At 33.4% G+C, this 25,882-nt stretch overlaps 4 protein-coding genes across 4 annotated transcripts; 3 read left to right on the top strand and 1 right to left on the bottom strand.

The window, feature by feature from the left end:
* Nucleotides 1-6,560: 6,560 nt before the first annotated feature.
* Nucleotides 6,561-13,286, top strand: LOC105630780 (Inositol 1,3,4-trisphosphate 5/6-kinase family protein). The gene is made up of 10 exons (XM_012212732.4): nt 6,561-7,054; nt 7,958-8,039; nt 8,336-8,368; nt 10,794-10,914; nt 11,056-11,148; nt 11,378-11,497; nt 11,641-11,817; nt 12,261-12,316; nt 12,390-12,474; nt 12,704-13,286. Exons 1-10 carry the CDS (start codon nt 6,849-6,851, stop codon nt 12,793-12,795), a joined length of 1,065 nt encoding a protein of 354 aa, XP_012068122.1. The 5' UTR covers nt 6,561-6,848; the 3' UTR covers nt 12,796-13,286.
* Nucleotides 13,287-15,333: 2,047 nt separating this feature from the next.
* Nucleotides 15,334-16,009, bottom strand: PSRP6 (plastid-specific 50S ribosomal protein 6). The gene has a single exon (XM_020677942.3). It carries the CDS (start codon nt 15,901-15,903, stop codon nt 15,535-15,537), a length of 369 nt encoding a protein of 122 aa, XP_020533601.1. The 5' UTR covers nt 15,904-16,009; the 3' UTR covers nt 15,334-15,534.
* A 2,077-nt stretch (nt 16,010-18,086) lies between these two features.
* On the top strand, nt 18,087-20,822 carry LOC105630783 (formin-like protein (DUF1005)). Its single transcript, XM_012212737.4, has 2 exons — nt 18,087-19,250; nt 19,711-20,822. Exons 1-2 carry the CDS (start codon nt 18,622-18,624, stop codon nt 20,429-20,431), a joined length of 1,350 nt encoding a protein of 449 aa, XP_012068127.1. The 5' UTR covers nt 18,087-18,621; the 3' UTR covers nt 20,432-20,822.
* A 2,019-nt stretch (nt 20,823-22,841) lies between these two features.
* On the top strand, nt 22,842-25,777 carry ERG28 (ergosterol biosynthesis protein). The gene is made up of 3 exons (NM_001308716.1): nt 22,842-22,956; nt 24,704-24,910; nt 25,710-25,777. The coding sequence occupies exons 1-3, from the start codon at nt 22,842-22,844 to the stop codon at nt 25,775-25,777; spliced, it is 390 nt and encodes a 129-aa protein (NP_001295645.1).
* The last annotated feature ends 105 nt before the right edge of the window (nt 25,778-25,882 follow it).

The raw sequence follows: 25,882 nt of genomic DNA, 5'->3' as shown, positions 1-25,882 counted from the left end.
AAACTCTATTGAGCCTGTAGGCTGTAAGTCGAAGGAAAGCAGATTTTTAAAAATTTCTTCTGAATTTCCAAATTTTAGTTCTGTTTTGGTTGATTCTATCAAAATAAATGCATTAGGTATTAGTGCATATGTAACTGTAAAATTTCTTCTCTGTTCTCTTTGGTGACTTCTACTTTTGTCATACAATCTTATTCAGTACCCCAATTTTCTGTTATGGTATATTAGGTTGCTTGTAGCACACATTGAAAGCTATCATCCTATCCAAGTATCCATGTTTTAAGTTTATATATTGTTGCTCTGTCATGGGTACCCTAGTACATAGCAATTATGCTTATTGACACAGGTGCATTTTGATGAATTGTGGTTTAGGGCACAAAGGAGCTGCAAAGTTGCATGGTTTCATCTCTGTTACTTGTTTTTATCCTAAGTTTTGGACATCCTTGAGCTTGTGCTGATGTGTGATGTGTTGGGACCTATGAATGAGACTTTTATAGTGGGAAAGCTGATATGTTTGGTGGAACTTCTTGTGGCTTGCTACATTCTGTTCAGTTCACCCAAAAACAAAGTAAGCAAATTGGAGAAAAGATGCTAAGCCACAAATACTGAGACTTGGAGATGTGGAAAAAGGTTTCTCTTGTTATTTATTTATTTATTTGGTGGTATTTTGAACTAGATTATTGTGACATGTGATGTTACTCTTTCGGTTGAAGTAGGTTGTAATTAATAAAACGTGCCGAATTTCATTTAAGAATGATAGTTTCTGCATTTTAATGCTGTTGTTTCCTTGTTCTAATGCTTATGTTGGGTGTTGTACTTGGGAGGAGATGATGGTGCTGCTGTGATGGGCTTGGTTCTTTAGGCCCAAATAGAATTCAAGCTCTCTGGATATGCTTTGTATATTTTATAAGTTAATTTTTTGTTTTGCCCTTGCTCCTAATACCAAAAGGAAGGGTAAAGGGGAGATTAGAATTCAGATATTTATTTTCAAGTCGCAAGCGGTAATTAGGAATTTACTGGATCAGAATGGTTAATTATGGAAGTGTCGAGAGTTTCACATTGATTACATAATTAAATTTAATAACAAATTACCTAACTAATTGGTTAATATTAATTTTTTAGCATTTGTGAGTTCAAATCGAAGTTTAATGATATATTTTCAATTCACGGTTTTTAATTTCTCAATCAATTTATTTTTACTCATTCAACTTCTAATGTAGTATAAGAGCAAGTTTTAACTTTTAATATGGTATTGGATCTGGTAAACTCACTCGATGTGACATAGTCCTATCCCACGAAGCATCAATGGCGGCACAACGTTCTCTTGAGAAAGGCATCATGTGATTTTCCTTTTTGCGTGCATTATAGAAGAAAAAGCTTTTTCCAGGAGATACTGGAGACTGGCTCGTGAAATGCATGTGCTAGCAAAATGCCAAACTCATATTATGTTTTCGGTTTATACTAAAGCTTAGATTACATACCTTAAATCAATCTCAGTTATCTGATTGAAAAATCCTGTTCATATTTTGATTAAAAACTCAAATTTGGATAGACTAGCATCATTCCTTTTATTAAATTGAAAGCTATGACATAAATATATAGTGGAAGACACCTGCTTTACAAATTCCCACTATGTGGATGGACCAACCAGGACAACAATAAGATTGCCAAAAGCTATCACAACAGACAAATGTTCAGTGTGCAACAACAAGGGTACAATTCATTGACTTAAGAGATGATATATTTCTAAGAATCCATCATTTTTTTTTTTATGCTCTATATCTACATGTAAAACAACAATCACGTCATTAATTGTTTATTCCTTTTCATTTTTGTTTTGGGTTTATGATCTAATAGCAGTGATGGGCACTAAGGCAAGTGATGGCTGAGATCACTATCCATGCACGTTTTTCATAACCCCACAGAAGTTGGAAAATTGTCTGAATCCAATGGCACCCCCACTCTTCTGGCCCCTAGTGTTTGCCATTGTTGGGAGTGGTGCTCATCATCGGTTCTCTAACCCTACCACGGGCACACTGTTCCAAGCGTGCCAAGGAACTTTCCAATTTCAATTTCAGATTTGACGAAGATGTTTTAAAATTCACTCCGTAAAATTAAATGTTTTGACAGTTAAATGCTATAAAAGGTCGAAACATCAAATGCTTCTTGAAAAAAACCATCGCCAAACATGGTTTACAGTCTATTTGAGCAAATTTCAAACTTCAATTTCTGTAAATGTGAGAACACTGAATTTGATGAAGATGTTTTAGAGTTTATTTCAACACTAACGAGACGTTGATCGGATAATATTTAGTGAAATGAAAAAAAACATTACACTTTATGATTAGAAATGAGATTATTATTTATTGATTCTACTAAAAAAACTACTTCAATATTGGGTTTGAAATTTTTTCTTTAAAAAACAAATCCTAAATATGGTTGAGAAAATTAATTTTCAATTTAAAATAAGTTTTTTAATAGTCTCTAACCATTATATTAATATTTTGTTAAATATTTAAACAAATCTTAATCAAAAAGTAGATTCGAAAATACTAGAATCAAATGAAAGTCCACATGTGACTTTATCTGAACGAGTAAAGCATGAGAATAATTCCATCCATCCACATATAAAGTATCGAACCACTTAAATTTTGTAGTCACAAAAAACGACATATATTATTATATTTCTTGGAGATTTTTTAAAATGTGCTAATAACTCAATCTATGCTTTTGTTAATCAATCCATTTCAAAATCAAACCTAATCCACTAAAACCTATTCTTTTATGTTTTACCTTTTGGACATATTGCACAAAGTTGTATTAAGATAATTATGAAAAAAAAGAATATCATCCTTGTCACATTTAACATATTGGTTACAGCCAACATCTTCATATTCAAATTTGAAATTTACAACTTATCATGTATTTAATTTACATTATCAATTATTTTTTTTGAAAAATAAATCATCAAACTTTCTTCGTATAAGGGAGATAAATTTCTTAGAGAAGAGTAAAGGTAAAAATAAAAAAATATTATCATAATTTGATAGTAATTTATTTGTCAGGAAGTTGATTTATACACTAAATACAATTGAATTATACTTTTTAAAAAATAATTTATTTAGAAGTGTAATTTCTGATATTTCTCAAGGAATAGGCAATTACTGTTACGCTGAATTTAAATTGTATTTGCAATTTCTATCTTCATAAAAATAATCTTAAACTAAATTGTATAATATTAGTTGTTCATTATTTGTTTGTAATTAGACTATGACCCAGTAATCTACTACCTCATAAGCTTCCAATAGAAGATATGATCACAGAGAAAACGACATCAACATTTATAATGATAAAGTGGATTTAATTTACCACAGAAATAAATAAATATTATTTAAGTTAATATAAATGTTTTTTCATAGAATAATATATATTTTTCTATATTTGCACACCAATTTGAGAATGGTGTAAAATCCTTATTCAATTGTACATAAATGAAAAAAATAATTATATCTTTATATATATGTATAATTTAACAATATTTGAATCTTTTTCTTAATTAAAAAAAAAAACAATTATACCAATAGTTGGATAAAAAGAGAAGGAAAAAGAAACTAAAAAGTAAAATTATTAGGAAACGCTGCATTTTTATAAAGCTGGTTAGTACGTATAACTAAAAGTGCCCAGAAAAAAAAATCTCGATGCACATGCACGTCGTGTTCAAATGGACATCTATTGGGCTTCTTTTGAAAATATTATTGTGCAAACGTTTAATTTTAAATCAACTGTTTTAGTATAATTAAATTCAATTTTTGTTTAAAAGTTATTTTCAATATCATATAAATTAATATTAAATTTTTATTTTATTATTTTAATTAATTATCTCAATTTATTTAAAAATAAATCTTTCCAAAATTGTGATATAAATTATAAGAATATTTATGTAATTTAAATTTGGGTCCAATTTAATTAAATTAACTTTAGGAATACCAAATTTAAACAACATGATATTTAAATATTTAAAAACCATTTTTTATGAATAATCACATCCTGTAATATAAAAATTAATAAAAAATAAGATTTATTTCATTTAAATCGTTGTAAATTTTGATTTTCTAAATAGGATAATAAAAATATATTAAAATTGGCTTATAGTGGCAATTTGTTATCAGAAAGTATACTGATATATATGGGGAAAAAAGAAATATAAGCAACATGATGAGAAAAATAAAAATTTTAATGTTTTTATATAACAAGGAGGTGCAATCCCTTCGGACTATAAAGTGTAAATATAACTTCTTAAAAAAATACACTTTTTATAAATCAAATTTATATTCTCATCCTTACAGGACTATTTACCATCTCAACCAACACCTTATTGATAAAAATTTTAATATTTTAATATAACCTCTATTTCAACTTGAGTAAAGAAAAAAAAAAAAAACATATATTTACATATACATAAGGGATACAAAATGAACATGCATACATATACATACACACTCTAAGACAGTAACACCCATTAATGAACAGTGAAGTTTTAAAAGGCAAGTAGATATAGTAGCTAGCTCTCCAGCTAACTAGTTAATGCCCCAGTTGTCCAGGATAAGGTTTTATTATCCCTGGCAGGACCATATCCACCTTAAGAACTAAAATGATTACAGGTTTTTTTTTTTTTTTTTTTTTTTCTGTATAATGAAAGAAAAATAAAAAAAGAGAGAAAATATACCGTCAAGAAAATCATTTTAATTTATATCTGGCGTATATTATGATTTTACGAGATAGTTAATAATTGAAATTGAAAAAAAGCATGGTTTAAGAAATTAATTTTATATTTAAAATTTAAAAGCGAGAAAAATATAAATTAATCTTTACTAAAATTAACTTCGCGGAAAATATAATAATAATGTAAAATTATCAAATATGACGTTGGATGTAAAATAATAAGAAAAAAAAATAATTTTATTGATCATATATAAGTATAGATTGTAACCATTATAAAAATATTTCAATGAAGAAACTTCTGCATGCCATGCTTGTCCAATTGGATGTGTTGGTGCATTTGCGTTCTATCTACCAACATAGAGCCATAGGCTGATAGCGATATGTTCATATATTTAATTTTTTTAGTTATAAAAAATAGATTATAATTGAAAGAAGAAGTTAAAAAATTTTATAAAAAAGGAATATATTTTCTATTTATTTTTATAAACAACTGAGATATAAAAAATTATAGTTATTTTTTGAAATCAAATGGAGCTCAGCTGGGTATTGCTTTATTAAGTTGTTTCTTTTTTTTATTTTTCTTTTACTCCTCAAACTGTCTTTTTAAGTTTTTCTGACAAGTGGTGGCCAGACAATGGCAGTGTTCTATTAGAATAGAAACGTTTCTAATTGATCTAAGGAAGAGTGGATGAGTGATGAACTGTCAACCTAATCCACAAAAGGGTATTTTATATTTTTGTAAAAGGTATAAAACTACCTTTTATAACATATTCTTCTCATTCAAATTTCTAATTACGTTTCTTATTCCGTTTTCCTTTTCTTTTTACTGGCATTTCTGATATGGTAAAACTATGGATACCAAGTATCAGTCTTTTAATTCAAATACCTTTTTTTTTTTTTTTTTGATTCTTTACTGAGTTTGATGCAACAACGTTATTCAAATGAAACCATATCGTATTTCAAATAATTTATTTCATTTTGATTATTAATTAAAAATTTGTTATTCTAGTAGTATTTTTCATTTTTTTAAAACTTATTTTTTGTTCAGATTTTTATCAGGCTGATATCTGAAATGGTATTTAATGAGAAGTTTAATAAGTAGTTCATAGCTTATAAAAGTTCTAAAGTGACAACCTCTACAATAAGGTTTTGAATAATCAAGACCAGAATTTTTTATTTAAGATGACCCAATCCTTTCAATCAAAACACTTTATATTTTATAATTAATATTTCACATAATCACTTTATTTATAAATATTTAAAAATAAAAAAATATTTTATTAAATTTTATAGATCAGAACTTAATTATTATTTATTTAATATATAAAATAATAAATTCCTTTAATACTCATTGTCTCTTAGTTTTCATATATTAAACAATTGTTATGAACTATCGGTTAATATGAATAATTAAAGTGAATAGGTATTATTTAATAATTTTTTAAAATCATAATCCAGGCAATTTGACACGAGAGGAAAATATTTATGGAAAATTATTTATATTATTTGTAGATAATATAAACTTTTTATAATTATATCAACCAATAAAAATATTCGAAATCAATAGCAAAAGGTGGGTGGAAGACATTTTTTTATTTATCATTTTCTAGGTGCAAATGGTGCATTATTTTTGCGTGTAAATTATATGGTTTTGCGGTATGACAACAAGAACCAATGCACACAGGTGCTGCTGCTGCCCACAAGCGCGTCTGCTTTTCCATTTATTTTATTTTATTTTTCTGAACAATAGAATTTCTTTCTTTTTTTAAAAAAAAAAAAAACGCAAAGCCAAATGCAAATCCTCCACCTGCTGGGCACGTATATATAAAGCCACCACTCTCCCATTTCTCTCTCATACTCGCACACACGCTTATATCGTGATCCCACATCTCCGTTATTTTTCTCTCTCTTTCCAAAACGGACTTTTCCTTCTCTTCTCCGCCAAATCTTCTTCTCCTCCTCCGTCGTATAGCGTCGCGTCTTCTCAATCAAGCCCTATCCCACGCTCTTCTTTCTTCCTGAAGCGAAATTCATTCTCCTTAGCTCCTTCCGCTCTGTTGCTTGGTAACAGCATTCCCTGTTTGGTAGAAGGACACCTTGAAATTGAAAATTAGGGTTTCTGTTTAACCATGAGGCTGCAAGAGGAGATAGTACCCTTTCATAGAAATGGAAAAACAAGAGAAGACGATGTTGAGGGAGAAGAGGAGGATATTTCATCTATAGACGCTGGGTTTCTTCCTCGTTCTCTCCAGAGGAAACTCGTTGTTGTTGGTTACGCTCTTACCTCCAAGAAAATTAAGAGCTTCTTGCAGCCCAAGCTCGAGGGTTTAGCTAGGTAAATTTAAATAACATTTAAGGAAAAAATATAAAATCAAAGTTATGCCTAATATTTTCAAAGTTCGGAACGATTGGAAGGGACTACGCGTTCGTTTGTGTATCTGAATAACTTCTTTTTGGGTTTACAGATTTATTTCGGAAGTTTTTGCGCCTTGTTTCCTTGATTTTTTTTTTTTTTTTTTTTTTTTTTTTTTTTTTCTATTTGGCTTCTGTTTTAGATTCCTTTTGGTGTTCTGGGACTGGAATATTCTGCTATGCATGTCCTTTTCGTTTGGCCGTCGAGAAAATGAAGTAAATCAAAATAAATTTAATGGAGTTGTCTAAATGGCCGAAAAAGTCAAAAAATTTCTATTAAATTTTCGAAAATAATTGTCAGTCGTTTTCTGTATTAATCACTGGGACTTCTGTGTCTGGAAATTAAATCTGAAATATGATATTCATTTGACACAAATACTGATTTTCTTTTTTTGCCGACAATTTTTTGTGGCTTAATAAATCTGGAGTACATCTCCATGAACTTTTCTTCAACTTATTGTCCATGGATGGGCTTGATATCATCAGTAAATCCTGTTTGCTACATCAGCTACTCACTGATTGATTTTGCTTTTATGCAAACTTATCTGTATATATATGTTAAATTGCCAGTGGGTTGTCATCCACTGTTAAATCCTCTGCTCTGTTTTGTGATTCTGCTTCTCTGGATGTAATGATTGCATGAATAAACTAAATATATTAATTGATTGATTTATGTGCGTTCTCCTGATTATGTGATAGTGAAGAGAGGTAGCAATGTTTTATTTTTTTGGTTTGTGGAACTCGTATCTTTTGGTCATTTTAGACTCTCTCATTTGTTGTATTTATCTTTTGGGTTACTCATGTATAAAATGTTGTGTTGGAGCAGGAATAAAGGGATCTTATTTGTTGCAATTGATCAAAGCAGGCCCCTTACAGATCAAGGTCCTTTTGACATTGTGTTGCATAAGGTTAGGTTTTCTTTGTTTTTGTAAATTCTGCCATTGTACGTTATTGAATTCGTACAAGTGGTAAATGCTTTTAGAATTGCATAATTATCTTTTGTGTTCCTCAGCGAGTTTGTTGGACAGATCGGTTTTTAAAGAAATTTCCAGTGGGGAAATTTTTTAAAGGAGGAACTGACGCACTTATGCGAATTTATTGTTTATCTGTCTTTGCTTGTATTTATACAAACTATCTGTACTTTGCCATTTATAATGACTCTTATCTGACACAATATGTTTTCTTTTTCTGATTTCTAATGCAGCTGACTGGAAAGGAGTGGGGGCAAATTCTCGAGGTTGGTCCTTTTTTTGATTTCATAATCTCTCCATTAACATCATAAGCATCTGAATATTGGGGAAATAGATAAGTACGCTATCATGTTTGCTTGATGACTTAGATTTGATGTGACAAACAATATCTATCAACGCAGAGGATCAAATATCACCAACTTTTAAATGCTTAAATCTCATTCCTGTCTAACGTAATTTGCAGAGTTCTTGCTCCTTCCTCCTCCATGCTTCATGACTTGATAGTTGAGGTCGAGGCAGCAAGTGAGGGTTTTTTCTACTTCCATGACCATCTAGCTGATTCTTTCAGGTTTTCCTAAGCATTATTTCTGAATGTGAGATGGCTGCTGTGTTATGCCCTTTTATCGGCTGAATCTGAGATGGCATTCTCAATCCTAGTTCAAAATCTTTTGCACCCGTATTTTAGTCTTAGCTATTTCACCTTCTAGGATCAAACTTTCTGAAAAATTCTTCCTTATGATTCTTTCTTTGATTGCTGAAATCAGTCAGTACTTAAATGTGGTAGAAATACAAAGTTTCCTGCTTCAGCTGGATTGTGGTTTTGTGTTCTTAAATAAATGGCTAATTAACAAACGATTTTAATGCATTTTGGTCTAACTCGTAATATTGATCAAATGAATGGGTGGTATAATGTTTCCATGACTATACATGAATGGTATTTCAAGGTTGCTTCTTGCTCTAACCACGGTTGTCCATATTGTCATGCTTGAAATCTGCGTCATTTGCGAATATTTACATTTTTAAGGAAAATATGACTGTTTGACTACTATTATTCATTTTTGTATTTTCACTCTCTTGGCTATGTGGGTTCCTAAATAATTATCTGCTTGGCAATGTGCCAAGGTGAATGGGTTTCTTATTGAGAGAAAATGACCATTGTATGGAAGTTTCAATATTTACTAAACTAATTTTAATCATTTCCTGTTAATTAGAGTTTTATTAGGGGCAATGACTAGTGTTTGAACTTTTTTTCTCTTAATTCTAACTGGATATTTTTCACTTTCTAAATGTTGAAAATCGGCATTTCATCTGTGACGGGAAGTGCCAGTTATAAATATATGTTTCCTAATATTGATTTGTAAAGATTTTGTACCATTTTACTTAAAATAAGATTGTTAATGTGAAACAGAAGTGCCAGTTATAAATGTTGAAAATCGGCATTTCTTCTGTGACGGAAAGTGCCAGTTATAAATATATGTTTCCTAATATCGATTTGTAAAGATTCTGTACCATTTTACTTAAAATAAGATTGTTAATGTGAAACGGAAGTATGGTTCGTCGAAAACCGCATCCAAGTTGAGGGGTTGTTTAATATATCTATATTGGGGCTTGCAGCAGTACTTAGGGTCCCTCCGACATCCCCTCTTAGAGCAGTTTTCTTTAAGGGCTTTTATGGTCCAAACATGTCAAAAAATCTTGAAATTAATTTTAATTGCCTTTTAATCAACATGCTTTTAGTGGGTGCTTTTTTGAATAGCAACTGCAAAGACGCCAAACAAATCCTTTGTCTAGCTGGTGAGAACTGTTTTATGTTATGTTTACACTATCAATAATCTCCAGTGTTGAATAAAAATTTCTTATGGTCATATATTACATATACCCCCTGCCCCGGGTAAAAAGGGAAGAGATCAACCTAGAACTCTTTGTAGGGGAAATTGTTGCGAAGGATTTACGATCTCTGGATATTAGTGAGGATATAGCTATGAACAAAACAGAATAGAGATAAGATTCACGTAGTAGACCATAGTTAAAATATCTAATATCCATTGTTGCCTATTTTGTGTTTTGTTCTATCTATTAATATATCAAATGATTTTATAAATTTTCCTCCAAACATCTTTCTACAGAAACTATTTGATTTTTTTTTAACTGAACTTTACTTTGCATTGAGATTGATCCAAACGGTTATTGGAAAACAAAGAATTCATATAGCCGACCCCAACTAGTTTAGGACTATGGCTTAGTAGTTGTTATTGTTGTTGAGTAAGAATTTATGATGGTTGTACAAAACAAGTCAATGATACCTCCATTTGGTGAAATTACACGAGAACTAAGCAGAAATCTATGATTTTCTATTGGAGCTTCATATTTATAAAATTTCTGCATGGATAAGAGTTGTTCTGAGAATTGAAACACCAAGGCATAGATACTCAGTGTTCCATTTTGCTTACGGATTCTGTTACACTAGTCAAATCATCTCTGATATTTCTGATGTCATCCTGTTTCCAAGAATTATGAATCAGTTGCATCAAGCATAATGTTTCCCAGGCTATGCCTAGTAATGCCTTTGGAATTTAATGTTACAATCCTGTTTATATAATTAGGGATTTTCTTTAACCATGTCTATACTGCAAATTATTGCTGTCTTACAAGGTAACCTTAACTTTTCATTTTCATTGCCTTAAATTGTAGGACTACAGAAGGACGCATCCAGAAGTCACTGTTCTTGATCCTCCAGATGCTATTCAACATTTACACAATCGCCAGTCCATGCTTCAGTGTGTTGCTGATATGAATTTGTCAAACCCTTATGGTAATTTCTGATGTGATTTTCACAGATAATAATTGAGAAAGATTTTTCTGGAAATAGGCAGCATAGTCCTTGTGTCACTGCCCTTCCTTTCCTCTTTTCTTTTTTCACACCTCTAAAATGACTTAATAAATTATTATGCAGGGAGAGTTGATATTCCCAGGCAATTAGTTATAAAAAAAGATGCAGCATCCATCCCTGATGCAGTCATGAAAGCGGGGCTGATGCTACCCATTGGTGGGTATCTCTTGCACATTAATTTTGCTTGAGCACTACCCTTTTTGTGTTTTGCTATAGCTATGCATCTGTTTCTCTGGAATTCTTATTTGAGATTATGATCCTATTTATTAATGCCAGAATTATATTTCAGCAAAGCTGTTAAATGTAGAAAATTATTAGTGGGTAATTCATGTGATTTCTTTTGCATTTCCTAGTAATTCATGCTTATTGCCCTTGAATTTTTCAGTTGCAAAGCCACTAGTTGCAGATGGGAGTGCAAAGTCGCATGAGCTGTCTCTTGCCTACGATCAACTCTCACTTCAGAAACTTGAACCTCCTCTTGTTCTTCAAGAGTTTGTCAACCACGGTATAGTGTTATCAGTTACTGTTTACCTTATTAATCTTACAATTACCATGGGCTTAACATGACTCTGTAAGTGCTCTCTCTCTCTCTCTCTCTCTCTCTCTCTCTCTCTCTCTCTCTCTCTCTTTTTTTTTTTTTTTCTGTAGGAGGTGTTATGTTCAAAGTGTATATTGTTGGGGAGGCTATAAAGGTGGTCCGGCGCTTCTCTTTACCTGATGTGTGTAAAAGAGAACTTGCCAATAATGCTGGTGTCTTCCGCTTTCCACGGGTTTCTTGTGCAGCAGCTTCTGCAGACAATGCGGATCTTGATCCTGGTGTTGCTGGTGAGTTATCCAGTCTTGCTTTTTCAGAGATTGTTGTGTTAGCTTTTGAAACAGGTGGCAGTGCAGGATATAGGTCTTAATTGGTTGATCATTATAGGAGAAAGGAGGCATACATTGTTGGGTGGGGGTGGTTTGATGCATTGGTTCAACCTTTGTGCCCCTTTCACTAATGAGTTGTCTTGGAATTCATGAGCATGGACTGCTATTCCTAGAGGATATGCTGTTCGTCAGTATTGGGCGAATGCCAGGATAAATTCCTAGGCCTGAACTTCATTAGTCTATTCTGCCCTTGTTGAGGTTTTCTTTTTCCCAACTTCAGCTATCCAAAAGTGGATTTTCGCTAGGAGTCTTGTTAAACTGTTTTGAGCTGTTGATACCTGCACTAAGGCCAAGGCTGTAAAATTTTGGCAAAATTTCTCTAACATGGTTCTTTCCTCTTGCAGAGCTTCCTCCGCAGCCCTTGCTTGAGAAACTTGCAAAGGAACTTCGTCGCCGATTGGTAGTTTTTTATCCTCGTTTCTGTTAGTTTTTTGACAACATATATCTATTTAATCTTTAATTGTCATGTGCAGGGTCTCCGGCTGTTCAATTTAGATATAATTCGAGAGCATGGGACGAGAGATCAATTTTTTGTCATAGACATTAATTATTTTCCAGGCAAGTAAAAATTTAGTGGGATCAATTTTTTTGTCATAGATATCAATTACTTTCTGAACAAGAGAAAATTTTATTCATGTTTAACATGTTGCCACTTCCCATGAGAACCTTTTTGAGTTATATAAAAAATGTCTAATTGAAATTGTTCCAAGGTCGTTAAGCCCTTTACATTACTTTGCTCTGATGAGTCTAGGACATGTTTGATGGGGCGCTGTCTTAAATATGGCAGGGTATGGGAAAATGCCGGAATATGAGCATATATTCACAGACTTCCTTTTGAGCCTGGGCCAGAGTCAATACAAGAAAAGATCCTCTTATTAGCAACTACCGCTGGGACTGCTGAATGACTTGCAAAAAAAAGTGCAGTACATCAAAAATCATGATGTTGCCTGAATAAGTATTTGCGGGATGGGAGCCTTGTGCTTTGCTAAAACCATGTACAGCATAATGTTAATTCCTGCCAGCGGATGGAGTGAGAGGAGATGTTCAGAAACGCAGAATGCTCCAAACCTTCATCTTCTGTAACTACTGACTTGCTGGTAGGATAAGTGTCTGCTTGCTTCTGAAGGATCCTTGACACTCATAGCTCCCTGGAATTCTGCTGGATTTGCTTAATTTGTTTATCTTACACAATTATTTTGTTGTTCCAAGGAGTTCTATGAGCAGTTGGTGAATTGTAAACAGATCCCCTCCACCTTTTTATTGTCGGTATAGGCATTTCTTTTGGGAGAGCATCCCGCTGACATGTATTTAGCACTTGTACAACAATACATCTCACATGTTTCGTCTAATTCAAGTTTTGCCTTCATAAAGATATACTATCCTAACAGCAATCATATTGTAAAGAAGAAAAGTTAGTTTGGAATTCTCTTCTGATTACATGTAGTCTTTTGTAGACAAGAGTTCAGATAACCAAAAGTAGTCCACTAATGAATTTTGGATCACCAATAAATGACACATTCAAGTGTTCCATCACATGCAATACATTTGGCTCTAATACTTTACATTTCATAATGTTGTCTTACCTATTTTATATAGTTTGAAGATGCTACGCATGAGCAGTTGGAGTTGCTGAATATACAGCTTGTGTGCATTGTTGGCATAGGATTAGGATCGTTTCCCTCTTCCAATAATATTATATTATTGTTTTATACGTTTCTTGCGCATAAATAAGACAAGAAAGCTTCAAGTAACTCAGAATTTCAAAGCTCGTTGATTTTGTTTTGTACAAGTACAGCCACCGGCCCTCTGCAAAATATGCTCCAAACTAATTGCTCAAAGCCTCATAGTGATCTCAAAATCATATTGCATATTATGCTATTATTATATTGTTGTTTACTGTTGATTTTCCATGTACATCATAAAAGGAATTGGAGTTAAATTAAGTTACAAATAGGTTGAAAATTGCAATCTTGCGGGTCTTCCTATGGAGAGCTCCAATACCACTCATGGGTTTATTGATGCGTAGAGAAGGATTCTTAGGTGCAGAGAATGGTTGTCAGAACAACTTAAACAACAGTGAGAAAGAATTAGAAGAGCAGTACATAGAGTGAAAATGCCCACCAGAAATCTCGAATAACAAAGAAAGAGATGATAAAACCACAAATAGCCAACTACCCACTTGTAACTGATGCTTGTAAGGCTGGAGAAGAACGAAAAGCAGCCTCAGTAGCAGCACCACCATCATAGCCACCATTATCACCAGAAAAAAAAATAATAATAATAAAAGGGAGCTCAATAGGGGGTCTTAGCTTACAAATTGGGGATGGACTAGATCAAAAAAGAATGGATGGGTCTGAAATGAGGAAAAAGCAAACACATAAGAATATTAGAACAGCAAAAGAAAAAACTAAAAACAGTAGAAGTAAAACATACCAAGAGTGTTTCAACTTTCAATGGAGTTTTATAGAGTTTTTAGTTCATCGAAAAGTAGAATTAATAATGTAAACTAAATATAAGCACTTTATATCTCTCCAGAAGTTACACTTACATTTCCCTAGTCTATTTATTCCCAACCAAACATCATTGAAAAAAGTCTTTTTTTTTTTTTTTTTTTTATTTCTTTTTTCTCACTCTGTAATTAACAAATCAATTAGGTCAACATGTATTTCTTCGATTAACAAGTAGTAATCATCAGTTATTGATATTAATGTTGAATGGGGTTCTCCTAATCCGAGATGCAATAAACATAAAAAGCCTTTTTTTTTTTTTTTTTTCCAACACTGTAAAAAGACTGTTGCTGCTCATCTTAACAAGGAGCCAACAGAGTTCCATTTCAGCTGCTTCCCTATAGATTTTGAATGTTAAACATGTTCTGTGTATAAAATCATATGTCAAGAAATGACTAAACGCATGGATAGCAATTCATGTGATTTGTCTTATTCTTTAATCCCCTTTTTTTAGGGAGCTCGTTCTTTAACCTTCAGGCAATTAAGAATTTTAACTTTCCTCCTCTTAAAGAAGATGATTGTCTTTCCTTTAGCCAAAGATTTTTCATTTTAATAGGAATTTGATTCAAAGTTGAAAATCCCCACCATGCGAGTATTCCTACAAAAATCTCATTCTAATTTCAAGGTTTCAACTTACCTGTAATTTTGTTTTATTTTCACCAAGGCCCTTTCTTAAGATTCAAAGAGATGAATCTTTTTGTTTTTTGGATTGAATTGGCTTATGACTTATCAAAATTGAGTAAACAATTTGAATACAAGAAATCACAACATATAACGAAAATCAGCCAATTAAATAAATTCTTTTGGCATAAAAAGTATATCTGAAATATTGAATGAAAAAATTAATTAAACCAAATTTGCGGTGGCAGATTCTATTGAAAGTCCAAAATCCAGATATGCGAGAAACAAGTTTTGAAAAACTAACTGAGTAGAATTTCTCTCTCGGTAACATCATCGAACAGGTAATAGGCATGAAAAACCGCAGGAGAAGTATAGACACATTTATCAGTTTTAGCAATTAAAATACGGAAGAAAAAGTACATAAAGCGAAAATACCCAACTCAATGTCTCAAATAGAAAGTTAACACATGCTAAAAGAACAAACATCCAACTACCCACTTGTAACTGGAGCCTGTAAGGCAGGAGCAGAAGGCAAAGCAGCCTCAGTAACACAACCACCGTCACCATCCCCGTCAGCAGCAGAGGAAACAAGAGTCCAATCAGGAGGAAGAGGAGGTAGAGGAGGATAAACAGTGGGTTTTCTTTTTATATCCCAAGGCTGACTCTTTCTTGGCCTTGTCTTCATGTGATGTGAAGTTGCTTTCTTCTTTGGCCTTGAAGAGCATTCAATCAACAACCCGCCGCCATAACCAACGGTGGTTATCATAGGTGATTGAATCTGAGCATTCTGTGGCTTAAACGACGACGATTTGGGTAACAAGAGAACTGGAGAACCAAATATAGACGAAGAGACCGACATTTTTCCTGTTTCTTTTAATCTTCCCTTTGCTTCTCTGTAATCAGTTTCAGTTCTACACAAAGCGAGTAATGGATGGATAGATTCTTCTGGACCACACGATGAGGATTACGGTTCAGAATTTTGTATTAATTCTCTCCTCCCAATATCCACAAGTTTTATTGGGCCTAATTATAATATTTAACTCTGTTAAGCCCAAATAATCCCGGCCCATATGTTTCATGTATTTATCCATTTTCTTTTGCGTTTGGATTTGGTTTTAACATTGACTAAGTTGGGCCTTGCTATGATTTTGTTGTTTGGGTTTTGTTTGAGCACATTGAAAATTTTCTTTTAATTTGTCAAAAATATTTCAAGGAGATTGGACGCTAAGATTTGAAAAAAAAAAAAAAAATTGATGTACCGTACGAGATAGGAATGCTAAATGTTTTTGAATCATTAGAAGGCTCAAACACGCGGAAAGAGCATTGTAACTGCATAATAAGAATAATATTTCATTTTATTCACTAAATTGGTAAAAATTATTGTAGACGAAATATATCAAATCTAATAAGATCTTTTCCTCTTATCCGAATAAGATGACTAATCAGACATTAAAATTTGAATTCGTAAAGCAATGACATCTAATTTTATTTTTGTTGAAAAATTTTCTTTAACTGTTTTTGATTGATATAGCAATACTTTGGACACACATATCATATGTTATTTTTTTTGTGTAAATAATTGTATTGATATATTTATGTTATATTAATGATCGTAAATTATATTGGTGTTCATATTTGTACCTATATGAATTATCAATTTCCTATGCTGTGATGTAAGAGCTCAATCATTGAAATAATAGCCGAATAATGTACATTGATACATTTAAAAAGAAAAAGAGACTGATGTTCTATTATTCAGTTTTTTTAAGCTCAAATGACAAGATTTCTGTTAGATTGGCACCGCAAATATCCTTTTTTGGGTGGTTGCGCAAGTGTTGCATTCAGTGGAATATGGAGGTGTAAACCAACCGAGCCATTCTGTCGGACTCAAAGTTCGGCTTGAAATTTAACGAGCCTTAATATTTAGACTTGTATTCGGCTCGAGCTCGACTCAAGTTCGATTTGAAAAATTTAAGCTCGAGTTCAGATAGAAACTCGAGGCTCGAGTAACCTAAAATAAGATTATATATATATATACGTATAAAAACTCGATAAGGTCGATGAACTTTTGAGCTGAATATCATTAGACTCGATAAGCTTTTGAGCTGAAAATTATTAGGCTCAATTGCTAAACGAGCAAGTTCAAGTTCGAGTTTGAGCCGAACTGTTTCAAACTTTTTTCGAACCGACCTCAAACAATTCACGCGCCGGCTCAGCTCATTTAGACCCATAGTGAAATATATATAAGCAATGAGCTTTGAATAGGGAATGTTAAAAAAATGTAAAATTTTAACGTTAATTTTTTTTGAACTAAATTATTAATAAAGTAATATTTTTATTAATTCCTCCACTAACACGTATTACCTCTATTTCATAATACTTGTTCTATATGGAATATCACATTCCTTAAAAAAATTATTAAATTTATGTAAGCTATAATAAATTATTGAGTAAATTGACTATATTATCCATAATTTAATATTAATTATCTAAAAAAACTATTAAATTGAAATAATAATTATTGGTTATATATAAAGAATAAACATGAAAAAAAAAAAATTTATTACTTTCTGGATCATATATATGACAAATATTTTGAAATAAATTATTTTATGAAATGTGATAAATATTAAAGAAGATGTAGTTAAAAAAAATACTGAAAATGATTTTGTATTTTCATTTATTTGATGACGTTAATATGACGTGATAAAAAGAAAATTGCTTGATTCCTCTCACGGGTGATAATATCCATTACCACGTGTCTACCCTTTCCATCCTTCACATTGTTATCCATGTCGAAATTAAAAATAAAATTCAACTGTATTTAATTAATTAATTTGTTTTTTGAAAGGGAACTGTATTTAATTTATGTTAAAGGGAGTTAGTAACAGATAGGTTTGTAAGAAAATTATATCCTTAATTAAAATTTTGTTAATGGAATAATTACTAGTGAGCTGGCTCAAGGGTAAGTTTGTCATTATAAGAATCACACTAACTGAAAAGTATATTAAAAAAATTGAAGCCTACAATGCAAATGCAGTTAGTCAGATGAGAGTGTCTCTCTCTCTCTCTCTCTCTCTCTCTCTCTCAGATGGCGTCAACTTCTGTCCGACTGGCGCGGCATTAATCGCCAGGCTGTCCACAGCTGTACTCCAAAATCTGTGTGCAACAAATGCTCGTCCTTCTTTCTCCGTACTGCCCCTAGAGAGAGAAACCTTATATAGAGAGGGAAAGAGAGGAGATTTTGTTACGGTTAACACCAGTCAGAATCCTAAGAGCAAAACCTACAATATGAGAAAGATAGCACTGGGAGTGTTTGGGAATGCTGCTACTAGTACTGATGCGCATTGCGCACCGTTTCTATGCCCATTCTCCTCCTCTTCCACCTCCCACACGCATCCCCATGTTCTCCAGCCTGTTTCTGTTACACCTCTCTCATCTTCGTCTTCTTGTTAACAGACTTTAAAGTCTCACTCTCTCTCTCTCTCTTTTACTTTGTCTAAAACGCACAGTGATTGTTGGTCTCTCGCTTTTCAAAAAACCTAACTGAGTAGAAAGGGGCTCAGAGACAGAGTTAATGGATCCCTGCCTTTTCGTGCGCCTTACCGTCGGCAATCTCGCTGTTAAAATCCCCGTTGCTACTAAGCCGGCTCGCTCCGTTGTTCATCCGTCTTCGTCGCCTTGTTTTTGCAAAATTAAGCTCAAGAATTTCCCGCTCCAAACGGCCGTCGTACCCTACATTCTTCCTGAGAACAACCAGTTCCCCGAAGGGCAGGCTCAAACCATTGCCGCCACCTTCCACCTCAGCAAGTCTGATCTCGATCGCCTAGTTGCAAAATCTATTTTCGCTGGGAAACTCTACATCAAAATCTCTATCTATACTGGACGCCGTGGCACCACCTGCGGCGTTAACTCGGGGAGACTGCTTGGGAAGGTCTCCGTTCCGTTGGATCTGGCAGGAACAGATTCTAGGGCTTGTGTTTTTCACAATGGGTGCATTTCTGTTGGGAAAGAAACTACCAAAGGATCCTCTGCTCAGTTTCATTTGAACGTAAAGGCAGAACCGGACCCAAGATTTGTGTTTCAGTTTGATGGCGAGCCTGAATGCAGTCCTCAAGTATTTCAGATTCAAGGGAATATTAGGCAACCGGTTTTCACTTGCAAGTTTAGTCTCAGAAATACTGGCGACCGGAATCAACGATCTAGGTTAGTATAAGCTTCAAATCGGATTATTTTTATTTTTTATTTATTTCTTTTTTACAAGCTACCTCTAGGGTTTAAGCGATTCTTCTTGTTTGATTCTTGCTTTCTTTTTTATTTTACACGATTCCATGGATCTGAATGCAATCAGTTTTTAATTTGAATTTCATATAAAGAGTAAAGCTAGCTAAACTGTACGGTAAAGCTACTGCTAAATCACATTTTGCTATATTTGATTTATTTATAGCTTTACTCTTTCAAAAAGAGACTCAAAGCAAACGACACTAGATTGTTTTCTTAATTGAAACTGTAAATTCCTTCAGAGGATAAAAGATTAATGCCACTTAAACTGACACAAATCCCGTTAAAGCTAGATCCTAACCTTCCTTTTTTTTCAAACAGCTGATTTGTTTTGGAAACTTTCTTCTTTGCTTTCTAATTAGTCTATTTCTCTGTTGATTTACAGGTCATTACAATATGAGCCAGGCAGCTCAAGAAGCTGGCTCAGTTCGTTTGGAAGCGAAAGGGAGAGACCAGGCAAAGAACGAAAGGGATGGTCATTAACTGTACATGATCTCTCCGGCTCACCTGTAGCTACGGCTTCAATGGTGACGCCTTTCGTTGCTTCTCCTGGCTCTGACCGAGTGAGCCGTTCTAATCCTGGCTCGTGGCTTATACTGCGCCCTGGGGATGGCACCTGGAAACCTTGGGGTCGGCTTGAGGCTTGGCGCGAGCGCGGCGCCTCCGATGGTCTCGGTTATCGCTTTGAGCTGATTCCAGACACCAACGGCGGGATGAGCGCGGCCGGCATTGTGCTAGCGGAGTCTACTATGAGGTCGAACAAAGGTGGGGAATTCATTATTGATTTGGGCGCGAACTCCAATGGACGGTCAACGCCAGTGAATTCGATGTCGCCGGTGTGTAGCCCAAGGAGCAGCGGCGATTTTGGGTACGGGCTATGGCCTTTCTGCATGTACAGAGGGTTTGTAATGTCGGCTAGCGTGGAAGGAGAGGGCAAGTGCAGTAAGCCTAGCGTGCAAGTTAGTGTGCAGCACGTGAACTGCACAGAGGATGCAGCCGCTTTCGTCGCATTGGCTGCAGCCATCGATTTAAGCATGGACGCTTGTAGGCTTTTCTCTCAACGGCTGAGGAAGGAGCTGTGTCAAGACCGTGATTTACTTGGCTGATTCTGCCCTGCCCCGCCCTTCTTACGTTGTCGTTTTATGTTAATTTCTTCTTTTGTTCTTTTTTATGTTAATCTGGGTGGATGGATTTTGTGTTCCATCGCAGTGAGTTTTTACTTTTTACTATCTAACAAATTTGTGTACAGTGAGAGAGCTTAGACAGGCACGCTCTGTTTTTACCTGTGTGGCTTGTATTAGTTTTCTTTTTCCCCTGTAGTCTATTGGAAGAAGAAAAGGCTTGTTTTTGAAGTACTGTAGTTGCTGACGAGGAAAAAAACGAATCTTTTTATTTTTCAATCTGCTATGTTAGAAGGGATGATGTATGAGCTGGAAATATTATGGCCTGTAGACCGTCTGTTTAATATTATGGTCCCTTTTCAACTTTATAGCCAAACCGGCTGAATTTTTCTGAATTTAAAAGGCTTGGTGTGTGTATTTTTAAAATTTTGAAACAGCATAGAACAGCAAGAGTAGGTGGTTGTTGGGGATTGGATGGAAGTGTAAACAATATTGATTATGTAATAATATTAATATAATAATAGTATACAAAAAATATTGATGATAGCTGTAATGCACTTGTTGACTTGTTGTAAGTCCGTGGTCTGTAAATAGCATACTTGGCGAAGAATCATGGTTTGGTAGGACTTTATGGATCTAGTTATTACAATTTGCTTAGATTATTAAGGAAAGATTAGCTGACTTCCACTTGCACAAGAAGAAGAGGGTAATGTTCTCTCTGCTCAAAATTCAACAACTTAATTATTTAATAAATATTTTAGTAGTTTAAATTAAACAGAAATAGAAAAGTGAGTGGTAGGACCCTAAGTTGTGAGTGTGTGTGTGTGTGTGTGGTAGGGGCAATTAGAGGGACACAAAGGGTTTGTGGAGGTGGTGCCAAGCATCCAGCTGAATTCGTACTTACAATGTTTTTGAAGGGACCATTTTTCAGATTCTAACAAAATAAGTTTAATTTATTAGAAACCAAAGAAAAGAGAGAGGAAGGTACAGAAACGCATGTGGCAATGGAGAAGGTAGAAAGAGGGTATAGGAAATGTGGAAAATTTTAGGTACAGCGTACAGTTGTGAAAAAATGGGACCAAGGCTGCAGTTTGCAGACTCATTTTAGGTTTGAAGTGTTGTTGTGGCTAATAGTAGAGTGGTCCGTTATTGTTGGGACACCAAAATTAGGAGTCACGTTAACGTCTTTGAACCAGGGAAGGGAAGGGTCTTTCTTCTCAAGCAAAAACATCACGAAACTTTTGTTGGAAAATGAATGAGGGTGAATCGTACAGTGTGACGTCGTTTAATGAGGGGCAAAAATTACTAACCAATTAGCAATTGGAATTGGAGCTTGTGGCTTTCAGTTGTTTCACGACCTTTTACCTGGTCCCATTCATTCCATTGACACAAAAGTGCAAATAGTCACTTATTTTGTTTCTTGCAAGTGATTTCCTGGATTTTGGATATTGGATAATATTGAAAATATTTTTTTTTTATTAAAACGGAATATTTGTAATCATATATTCAAAAAAATAGAAATAATTATGAATAATTATTATTATTTTAATTGCAATAACTGAACTCTTCTAATTATTAATATGTAAATCCATTTTAAATGAGTTGATTAGACGTAATATCTAAACAAACTTATCTTATTTAGCACCTTTACACAAATGGTTAATGTATTAACCCTTTTAAGATTAGTAATTGAATCACTTTCCTCATATCATTAGTTCACAATTGTCTGGCATTACAATGTAAATACATATTTGCAATTCTGAAGTGGTTATTTCCCAAGTCCAAATTTTTTAGATAAGTAAAATTGAAGACTCCTTCATGCAGCCTCAAACTATTTTATTATTTCATAATTTTTATATTATATTTTAATTAAAGATTTTAACTAATGAATAAATAACAAAAACAATTTTTAAAAAATACGATATATATATATATATATATATATATATATATATATATATATATATATATATATATATATATATATATATATATATATATATATATATATATATATATATATATTTGGAGAAAAAAGAAAGCGTAGGCAAAGGTCCTTTCGGATGTCAAACCTAGGTCGCTGGATTTAAAGTCCAGAGTGCTAACTACTACACCATAGAACCTTTGATTAACAACATAAAAATATATTTTTTTAATAAATATTAAATTCATGATTTAAATTGAGACGAACGAATGTCGAAATCTTTAATTGGATCAATTGAAAAACCTTTGGGCCAATTCGTCCCATATGTTTTTCAGATGGGCCTAAAGTTCGTCCTGCGTAAAAACCCGCGAATAAGATAAAACGGTGCAGTTTCGTTCCGTTGACCCATTTTATGGGTGAATCGTAGGCAGACACGGCGGAGCCGAGCCGAGAAAGCAGGAAGAGGAGAAAATGAAGGCGTTAGGATGGTGGCTGATGCTGGTTGGTTCTCTTCGATTAGCCTCCGTATGGTTCGGTTTCTTCGACATTTGGGCCCTTAGACTCGCTGTCTTCTCCAGTACCACAAGTAAGCTCTCTCTCTTTACTCAAAAAAATCTCTGCGAAGAAGGAAACGATCTCAAGTTGAGATCCCAATGTTGCTTATGCTTTGGTCAAGTCCAAGAAGTTAGGTCTCTTATGGATTGCAATTGATAATGGTGCATTATTTGTCAGTGGTTGATAGTTTCTGATTATTTTTTTAAATAGTTGAATTTTATATTTTCGATTTGCCTTTTTGTCTATGCCTTGAATCTGTTAATGGAGTTCGATATTTTTTGATATAATGTTTTCCTTAAGGTGGAGGTTGGAAGATTTGCCTTTTAAGTTTTAACAAATCTTGGATACAGAGTAATCATGTGGGGTTGAAAGGACGTGAGATTTAAGACTTCATCCAGAATTTTTTTTGCAAAAGTGTTCAAACCAAGAATGATGAACAAATACTGGTTTTGAATAGAATTAATTAATAACTTGGACAATGTGGATCTTGATCCAAGGAGAAGGTCTAAAATATGGAGTAACACTTCCAAGACAATAATAATGTAGGGATGAAATTGAGAAGAACTTAGTGGATATTGAGTCCATTGGTGGAGAAATACTCGTATAATGGATTTTTAAATTTAATTAAAAAATACCAAAGTTTGATGAACAATGTCGATTTGTTTCGAGATACTTGCAACACAATTCTTTTGCATTCATATATATGTTTGATTGTGTTCTCTGAAATATAAAGTGAAAGATTGTGTTAGGATTACTCAGAGCAACTGTGAATCTCTAGATTCAATAATTTAATGATATCGAAATGTAATTTTATTTATAGTGAGAAAACTGTACATATGCATAGAATGGGGCAAATCAAGTACTTTATGAAGGAATGAATTCATCAATTAGGCGGTTTTGGTTAACTGTTAAGAACGACCTGGATTGTTAAAATTTGAGTGTAAAGTGAGTTCACCTAGCACTATGCAGATTTGTCCCAGGATTTGCAAGATGGTTCTTTTGGGCGCATGCATGAGCAGTTGTGTATTGCAAGCGAAGTATTGCTAGAAGTAAAGGGAACAGGGGAAGAATGGTTTGTGGATTTCAAAATATCGAATTTTTTATTCTGTGCTCAATAATGGTCAATACCTAACTGTTAAACTTGTCTGCTTCCTGTATGCTTGCTGCTTGTGTTACCTTTGGAACAATTTGTTTTCAATCTGCTTGATTTTTAAATTAACTATGCAGTTGAAGAATTTTATATGTTCTGGTATGTCCATGATTACCTGAATTTTGGATAGTTGAGGTTGACATTTAATTATGGACAAAATTTTTCCTGACAGAATAAGCAGAAACTGTTTATTACTTTCTATCATGAATCTTAAAGAAATTTCGTATAATTAGTTTCCTGGCTGTTACTAGATCTTTAGTTCTGGGTGTCTTCTACTATAACTTTGTTTCTGGGCAGTTTCGTTCCAGTTTTCTTTTTAGCCATACGATCAAAATTTCAAATTTTGGAGGGTTGTAATTGTTAAATAAGATTAACTTTGTTAAAAAAAATTGTGATCGGATCATCCTTCAACAGAAAGCTGCTAATACAAAGGGAAAGAAGAGGAAATGCAAATGCTTTATTCATGGTGAAATTTGTAATATTGAAAGTTGAAACTATTTTGAACCATTTTTAAATATAGAAAGTCCTTTTCATTTGGTGTAATTTTCAATGATTCTGATCCTATTTATTCTTTACTTTTCCATTTTGCCTTACCTCTCTCTCCCTTCCTTTGCTAACCGTCATGCAGTGACTGAAGTTCATGGGAGGACTTTTGGAGTTTGGACACTTCTGACTTGCACTCTTTGCTTTCTTTGTGCATTCAACCTTGATAACAAGCCACTTTATCTGGCTACCTTTCTATCTTTTGTTTATGCTTTTGGTCACTTCCTGACTGAATATCTAATATATCAAACTATGGCCATTGGAAATTTGACAACGGTGGGCATTTTTGCAGGTACTTGTCTTTTCTATTAGATCTCGCAAATCATTGTGAGTTTGGTTTGTTTTTATTGCTAACTTTTGAATTTGGATTGATGTTGCTATGTTTCTTTTCCTAGTTTATCTTATTAAAAGTCCATTTCTGATTTGAACTAGGATTTGATTGATTTAGTTCATGAAAGCTTTTGTAAAAACAAGAACTTGAAATTTGGTGTGTTTGTTCTTTTGTTTTTAAAGGACGCTATATGGTCCTTGAATTTTAAATTGACTTGCAGTTAATCCTCAAAAGCACATTTGTCAATTGTTAACAGATTTCTCAACTAAAGCAACTCTATTCCAATTTTCTTGGGTTCTTAAACAGAGCAATTGTTTAGTCCATGATATTTCACCCATCACATCTCTACCTTTAATGTTTTTTACAGAACAGTAATAATGTGAGATATGTAAACCAAATAGTAGTGCTAGTTCTATTTTAACATCCAGGGGTTGCAGTAATTCTTTTTAATAACTATGTCAACAGTTAAGATAATAGAAGGATTCATGTCAAGTGCAAACAATTTTAAGTTTCATAGAATATTTAAGGTTATGAAAATGAGGACTGAAATGTATATTATTGCTTAATCTAAACTCTCAAGGAGGTGCTTTTGTAATATACCCTTTTCTTTAAAGGGTTATAAATTTTTTTTTGCACTGTAAATCCTAATTTTCATTCAGATATGTTGTTCAAGTTCACGTTAATTGTTTTAAATTGTCATGAATTATCCTACAACTTTATGAAGACACATCTTTATTCATATCCATTCTTTTTCAATTAGGTACCTCAATAGTTTGGATGCTCATTCAGTGGAATGCACATCAAAAGAGCCACACCAAGCATTCTTGAAAATGATCTGTTTCCAAATGCCTGGTTCACTTTCTTCCCAGCTAATCCCTGAGGATTTTCTTTTCTAGCTTGCAGCTTCTAATTCAGATTTTGTTGTACTGCATG

The sequence above is a fragment of the Jatropha curcas genome, chromosome 9 (genome assembly GCF_041381405.1).
Source record: "Jatropha curcas cultivar XTBG-Jc1 chromosome 9, XTBG_Jcur_1.0, whole genome shotgun sequence".
NCBI lineage: Eukaryota > Viridiplantae > Streptophyta > Magnoliopsida > Malpighiales > Euphorbiaceae > Jatropha > Jatropha curcas.
The sequence above is the reverse complement of the archived record's forward strand: the minus strand, read 5'-3'. Positions and strand labels throughout refer to the sequence as shown.